This window comes from Vigna unguiculata, chromosome 11, assembly GCF_037176805.1.
Source record: "Vigna unguiculata cultivar grain cowpea cultivar isolate G323 ecotype 2 chromosome 11, ASM3717680v1, whole genome shotgun sequence".
NCBI classification, from domain to species: domain Eukaryota; kingdom Viridiplantae; phylum Streptophyta; class Magnoliopsida; order Fabales; family Fabaceae; genus Vigna; species Vigna unguiculata.
The window spans coordinates 28,932,347-28,940,030 of NC_140802.1; the positions used below are offsets into that span (position 1 = coordinate 28,932,347).

At 33.0% G+C, this 7,684-nt stretch overlaps 1 protein-coding gene across 2 annotated transcripts; it reads left to right on the forward strand.

The window, feature by feature from the left end:
- Positions 1-411: 411 nt before the first annotated feature.
- On the forward strand, positions 412-3,686 carry LOC114170049 (protein translation factor SUI1 homolog). 2 transcript variants are annotated; one of them, XM_028055530.2, is made up of 5 exons: positions 412-665; positions 1,385-1,471; positions 2,576-2,781; positions 2,851-2,904; positions 3,455-3,686. In XM_028055530.2, exons 2-5 carry the CDS (start codon positions 1,435-1,437, stop codon positions 3,497-3,499), a joined length of 342 nt encoding a protein of 113 aa, XP_027911331.1. In that variant the 5' UTR covers positions 412-665; positions 1,385-1,434; the 3' UTR covers positions 3,500-3,686. The 2 variants fall into 2 exon arrangements, with proteins under 2 accessions (XP_027911331.1, XP_085525250.1); XM_085669124.1 differs by lacking the exon at positions 412-665 and having other exon boundaries at positions 1,366-1,471.
- Positions 3,687-7,684: the final 3,998 nt, after the last annotated feature.

The window sequence follows — 7,684 nt, forward strand, 5'->3', positions numbered from 1 at the left end:
GGTCCCCCCAATTGGCAAACCTAGGTACAAGAATGGGATTTTCACAATATTTCTATCATTAATTTGTATTATTAATATAATAAATTCACTATATAATTTTTTTTTTCAATTTTATTCTTTTATAATTATTTTTTAAATTTAAATAATTACTCATATAATTTAGTTTTTTCAGTTTCACTATTTAATAATTATATTTTTAAATTTAAATAATTATAATTATTTATAATAAAAAGAATCATTTACATAATAAAAATTATTTATAAAAAATTATAAAAAATATTTATATATAACTATATTATGAAAATATTTCTTAATTTCTTTATTTTAAGAATTAAATATTAACATAATTTCGTAAAATATTTGTTATAGAAGAAAAGTAGATACACACTTAGAAAGATTATTCGCGAATTCTTTTCATAATAAAAGGTAAACTCTCTCTCATGCGTGTCTTTTACTCAAAGTTAGATCCCAAGTTCTTTACACGCGACACGCGTGCCGCTTTTGATCTCTGTATTAAATAAATCCATTTTCTTCCCAAACGTAAATACCTCACCGAGTCTCCTAGACAGAGAAACCGATCAAAGTTTCACCTCAGTCTTATCCAATTTAGGGTTTCGGTTTTTGACCCTATTTTTCAGGTATCGAAACCTTAAATTCAGGATCAGGTAATCCCTCATCATCCGTTTTAAGATTTTGTTTATCTTACTCGCTAATTTTAGGGTTGGGTTTGTTTTGCTTTATCATCCTTCTTCTAAGTTTGCTAAATATTTACTCCCTATTTTTGTTTTTCCTAAATCTTTCATCTTCTGTGCGTGGATTTGATTTGATTCTGATATAGTCTTGATCGGATCTTTTTTGAGTGTTTCTTATCAGTGAAAAGGTTTTATTTTTTATTTTTTTGTTTTGTTTTATTTTTTTTTAATTTAATTTGTTTGCGGTTGATTTGGGTGTAAAGTGATATTTGAGGCATGGTATTTTTATTCTGTGATAGTTTTTGACTGAGGTTCGTGTCACTATCGATTTCAAGATTTCAAAGCAAAATCTGAAATCTTGGATGGGATTTTGCTTTTTGCTATTTATTTCTTTTGAATTTTTCTAAAGTTAGTGTTCTAAATTGTGGTGTAGGATAAACTAGTTGGGTTCTTTTTTTTCGATCGCTTTCATTTTAAATCATTTAATGTAATTATTTTGCAGCTTTGGATACAGAGGTCAGAAATTTTTTAATACATGGGATGGTCATTGATGAAATTTTCTCTAGTTTGTTGTGTTGAAGATTCTTTTGATGTGATGGAGATTATCAATGACATGGATTTTGCTCTTGTACTTTTGTGAAGTGTGCTACTATGGTAATTCAATTTAGCTAACATGTTGATTGCAATGTCAGGTCTGAGCAATCTGGTTGGTGGAACCTTCGGTCATAGAGAGTCAAATTTTATGTCTGAATTAGACGCTCAAATTCCCACTGCCTTCGGTATGTTGTGAGTTCTTGCAGATGTTTTAGTATGTGGATGAATTCTCCTCTCTCGTGATATGTGATATTTCTTAAGGTGTTCCTGCAGATGTTTTAGTATGTGGATGAATTGTCTTCTCCGTGATATGTGATATTTCTTAAGGGAATAATTATGAGTTCATTATACATGTGGTATTAGCATTATATATGTACTTGCACAAACAAGACAGTTATAGTTGATTATAGGCTCAAACTTTTATCTTTTACCTTTATTTCACCATAGTAGTTTTATACGTATCGTCTTTAGATTTCCTTTTAAGATTTCAGTACTGTCTGACTAAATATGTATCTGTTCACTTTCCATTTAATTCTGAGTACTCCTGACAGTGGAATTTGGTATTTCCCTTCAGTTTTGAGTCTTATCAAGGACATGTTATTTTCATTATAAATTTGATCATGTTCCATGGTTGAACAAGACTTTTGTCCTGTTAATTCAGACATTTTATAGTTTGGTGGTTGTTGGTTTATGGTGGATTTTATATTTAGCTTTTCAAATATCGAGTTTTATCAGGAACATCTTATTTTCATTATGAACATGATCATGTTCCATGGTTGAACAAGACTGTTTTCCTGGCAATTCAGACGTCTTACAGTTTGCTGATTGTTGGTTTATGGTGAACTTTATACTAAGCTTTTAAAATTGAGTTTTATCAGGTACATGCTATTTTCATTATAAATTTGATTATGTTCCATGGTTAAAGAATACTGGTGTCCTGTGAATTCAGACAACCTTATAATTTGCTGATTGTTGGTTTACGGTGACTTTTACAGTCAGCTTTTCAAATTTTGAGTTTTATCAGGGACATGTTATTTTCAATATAAATTTGATCCTGTTCCATGGTTGAAGGCTGTTGTCCTGTAAATTCAGACAATCTTATAGTTTATGCTGGTGAATTTTATATTCAGTTTTTCCAACATTGATACATCATTTGCGAAAGTTGTGCTATTACGCATGCATGCCCTCACTGTTGTGTCACTATTGTATATTCGAGTGCGTAGATACTGTGATTATGTTAATTAGGGTTAGTGGTTAAATCTAATAAATGATCTGCCCTCGATATATAGATCCTTTTGCTGAGGCAAATGCTGATGACTCGGGTGCTGGTTCAAAGGAGTATGTGCATATTCGCGTACAGCAGCGAAATGGTAGGAAAAGCCTGACAACTGTTCAGGGATTGAAAAAAGAATTCAGCTATAACAAGATACTTAAAGACGTTAAGAAAGAGTTCTGTTGCAATGGCACCGTTGTTCAGGACCCAGAACTAGGACAGGTTTGTGTGACATCCTCCTGTCAAATAATGATCTATCCTTGTTTGTTGCTTACGTGTTTGTGTTTGTAGGTTATTCAACTTCAAGGTGATCAGCGGAAGAATGTTTCAACCTTTCTAGTCCAGGTAACTATATCTTCATCTGTGTTATGCAATGTGTTACTATAATTAAATTCTTTTTTGATTTTCATGTATTCTCTCTCTTATTTCTTTGCTTTATTTCATAGTTGTGTTTCAAGGCTTATGGCCTATTGGAATGGCCCATTCTAGAGAATTGTGCATTTTTCTTCCATTTTATTGGTTTAGGGAATGAATATTCTGTATGTCATTTGAATCTTTTGCCAAGTAATTTGCCATTTTCATATTGGAGACCGTATATAATACATTTTTTTTGAATTTATATGGTTAATGCGAACCTAGTTGTTATATACTCTTCTAAACTGTAGACAATTTATTTAGCTCAACCTTTTAGATGTGTTTAGAAAAAAGAAAAAGAAAAAAGAAATAAACATAAAGAAAGCAACTACATAAATCACGGTTTTGTTTGTAGCCTAATGATTTGTATTTAGCACAAATCATAGTTGGGTCAGTAATTTTGTAGCATGTTCATTGAAATATTTGGACACCAGGATTCTTCATCTAACCTCTGGTTGTTTTCACCTGTGAATATAAACAGGCCGGTATCGTGAAGAAGGAGCATATCAAGATTCATGGTTTCTGAGTGATTGGTTTCTTAAGTGTCAAGTCTTACCTGCCTACTGTGTTGGGCATAGATAACCCCAGTTGTGTGTGTGATTGTTGATTTCTACGTGTTCGGATGTACTACCATGTGATGTTGGATTATGGATTCTAGAACTTTGTGTGTTATTTGCTTTCACTACATATGAAAAAACAGTTTAATGGACTTATATTTGATCTTATTATTTCATTTAGCGTTTTTTTCGGGTTTTTTAACAAAATTGGTATACTTTTGGGGAGAAATTACCCTAATGGACAGGTTTTAAAAATATTCAGCATAGGGATCAATGGGAAGGAGTCGTTTGCGGCAGTAACGACTTTGGATTTGGTTTATTTTTGTTTTTAAACGAATAGATTGTTTGTACAGGTTAAAATTTTGTGAATAAGAAGGTAAATGTAATTGATTTATGTGAATTAATGTAGTGTAATGGTTTACGACAAATACGAGTTTGATTTAGTTATTGTTAATAATTTGAAAGGAACAATATTAAAGAGGAGATAGTATGTGAAAAAATTGAAAACATGAAATTAAATTGGAGTAAATTTTTTTATTATATATTGGCTCAAGTACATTTATTTGTGGGAACCAGTGTGACATGGTAGTCTTCTGTGCTTTTATAGTTGTATTTGCACTTCTTGTAAGGACATTCTGAGCCTATAAGATTTCATTGATGAAGTTCAGGATTATAGGTAGATGGAGCTGGTGGAAAAGTGGATGGTAAGAGTGAGATGTGATGTTATTTAGAGGATGTATATATCGGAACATCTAACTTGAGCATATGCTAGACCACAAGATTGTTGTTAATATTAAAAAGTTAATATTAAAAGAAAATCAGAAGAAGATCCAGCGTTGTGATCATTGGTTTGTGAGGGAGGTTGAGGACCCTCTTGTGACGTATTATATTATTATAGAAATAATGGTTTAATTTAGATGACTAAAACCTTATTAAGTCCAGTTGAACAAAGATAAATTTATGTTGTCATCTATGATTTGATTGAAAAAAGAAATCGAGATAGTAACTGAAACAAGAAACGGAGACAATAACAATATGAACGTAAAGGTGCGGAAGCAATAAAGAACATGAATTACGGAAGCAAAAGACAAAGAGAAGGGAGTAGAGAACGAGAACAAGGCATGCTATTTGGGATATTAGGTCCCCAAAATAAGCGGTGGTTGTCCTCACTTGGTGTCACTTGAATCAAGATATAAGATAAGATCAAGAGGTAGAACACTATTAAAAGAGCAATGTTCACAATGATTGAAACATAAGTGTATATGCTCAAAATTTTGACTTTCATTGAAGCTCCTTTAAATAAGCACGGATAGGAATCTCTTAACAATATTTATTATAAAGTATCCTTTAGAAAGTAGGACAGCCTAAGGTAACCTAGCATGACCTACGTGCCTTCTTGCTCTCCAATTATAAGATACACGAGCTTGCCCATCTAGAAGGTTAATCAAGGCTCCTCTCCATTTCAAATATTGTCTTACATGTTAGGTCAAGTTCCACGCCCCTTTTACATCCATCAAGGTGTCCTTAGCAAGCTTGGAGTTCCAAGAGCAATCCTCATGTTGGGCTAGGATTTTCACTATCCAAAACTTTCAAAGGGAGTCTCAACACTAAAAGAAAGAGTGCCAAAAGCCGACCTACATAAGTCTAGAATTTATTTCAAGACAAAAAGAGAAAAAAAACTAAACCAAGTAAAAGAAAGAATATGATAAATTTTTCTCTTAAACAAGTTTATTTCTCTTAAGCAATTCCTTTCATCTTTGGTAGAGGTTAGGGCTCATTATCCTTACCTGCTTGGAGAGAATTTGATTGCGAATTCTTGCAGCCCTTCTTGATTGAGTTTGATTTCATGTGAGGAAATAATTTTTCCTTCCTCTTGGGAAATTTTCCTAACTTTGAAGATGTTATCCTTTTTCTCTTTGTTAGTGTGACTTTAGTGTGACTTTTTTCCTTTTTCCTTGTTGTATGGATGAAGTGGAGAATGGAGGAGGCTTGTCACTTTTCTTTCTTTTCTTTTTCATTTTATTTTTGTCTTTATTAACCTAGGTGATAGAGGTGCCAAAGTGAACTCTTTTCCAAGAGAATAAAAAATGTATTTACTGGTATTGCCATAATGTAAGCTATGTTTATCAAATTGCCACGACCTACTAAGAAAAAAATGCGTGGCCTCCATGAAAACATCATCACAAAGAACCTCAACCTATGGAGAAACTTATGAGAACTTGTTTATCGACTTGTTAATTATCCATGCAAGCTTATAATGTTTATCATGAGGAATGGCTTCTAAGCCAAGCTTATCCCCACTCTTGTGCTAGATCCATTGGCATTACTTTCCCTATCAATGATTAAAGAGCAAACCTTATTTCTAATGGGGCATCTAATGTGAAAAATGTTCTCTTTGATTTAGGTCAAGTTCATTTTGAACTTGGCCTAGCATGCACTTCACTACCAATAAGTCTCCTTCACAAGGCTTAATTCCATCATCACAAGAGGAAGAAGAGTCTTGTCTTGAAGGAGAAGAGGGGGAAAAGTTTTCATTCTTTACCTCACCACATGATTTTAAGGTCATGGTTCTCTTAGTTGGACAATTCAAAGCAATGTGTTTGTACCTTAAACACTTAAAACATTTATAGAACTTGACATTTGAATAATGGGAGGCTAAGGACTATGGTCCTTAAGCGAATTAGACCTAAGAGTGGACCTTGGTGAGACTTGGAAGGGGACTAATCTTGTTTTTCTTTCTCTTTTTCCTTTCATGAATGAATATAGTATTCATTGTGTGAGTGACTCATCCTTACCCCATCTTTTCTTTTCAATTGAGTTTCAATCTTTATGGCAATGTATAAAACATTTTTAGGAGTGGAGTACTCATACAATTTTACTAGGTCTTGAATACAATTCTATTAGGTCTTAAATGTCTCTCCTTAAGCCACTCATAAACCTAGTTACCTTTTCTTCATGAGATTCATCTAAATCAACCCTAAGCATTAAGGATTCTAGCTCTTTGAAATAGTCATTCCAGCACATGACCTTGTTGAAGTCTTTAGATCTTAAAAGGACCCCTCTCATATGGTAGGAAGGAACAAATTTATCGCACATAAGGATTTAATGTCCCTCCAAGAAGCTACATGTGATCTTAGGTATTTGTTCATACAAGTTTGATGTCACTAAGTTATGGCATATCCTCAAACTCCACTACCATTAAGTCTACTTGCTTTTGATCTCCTAAGTTGGTTCACATCAAATATTTGATCAACTTTTGCTTCCTACTCTAGATACTCTTCCAAATTATTATCCTCATGAAACTTAGGGATCTTGATGTTTGGGGTTGTTTCCTTGGTAGTGTTTTGCACCTAGCATTTCCTCATGGAAGCTTCATTCTCTTTGGGAGCTATATGGTGAATGAGACCTTCTTCTCCTAGTCTCTTTCTCGGCCTTCTCCATTTCTAACCCATGGTGTCTCTAAAGTATTTCTCATTTTCCTTTCTGGAGATTTCCATCTCCTTGAGGAGCTCAACTAAGGATGATTTTTTGTTGATTTGAGTCAATAAGGCCTTTCTAACTTTACATGTTGATGTGTTATACAAATCTTTCATTTTCCTTACAAAACAATAAACTACTAAGACCAAAACAACAAGGAAAACAAGTTAAAATTAGCAAAAGTCAAACAACGAAATTAAACTCTCAAAGTGTTTGGTTAGTTCACCAAAATTTCAAGGTAGGGTGCACTCAACTCCCAAGTCACAATTCAAGAGTGTTCAAAACCCTCAAGGTTTAAATTCTTGAAAAATGACAAAGAAGTTCAAGAAAAGAAAACCACAAAGACCAAACTAAGAATATCGACAAACAAGAAGAGCACAAAACTACGCACTAATGGAAAGATTTTGTTGAAATATTTTTTAATAAGACTAAGAGATAAAAATCTTGAAACAAGACTTAATAGAAACACTCAAACATGTAATAAAATTTACCAACATATACATACCAATATGATTAGGATCTTACAATGGTGGAACTAATTTGCCATATTCATCAATGCAAATTGGATGGTTCAACTCTAGAATCAAAGGAACATTTAAATTTCAACAAATTTTCTCATCCACTCGTGTTTTTAGCTCTTGACCAAACAACATTTTAGGTGCCAAAAGTTCTCAAAA

Coding starts and splice junctions, on each gene's coding strand:
- LOC114170049 (XM_085669124.1), top strand. CDS start 1,366: ATGTTGATTGCAATGTCAGGTCTGAGCAATCTGGTTGGTGGAACCTTC. Junction 2,782..2,850: donor AGGACCCAGAACTAGGACAG/GTTTGTGTGACA, acceptor TTGTGTTTGTAG/GTTATTCAACTTCAAGGTGA. Junction 2,905..3,454: donor TTTCAACCTTTCTAGTCCAG/GTAACTATATCT, acceptor GAATATAAACAG/GCCGGTATCGTGAAGAAGGA.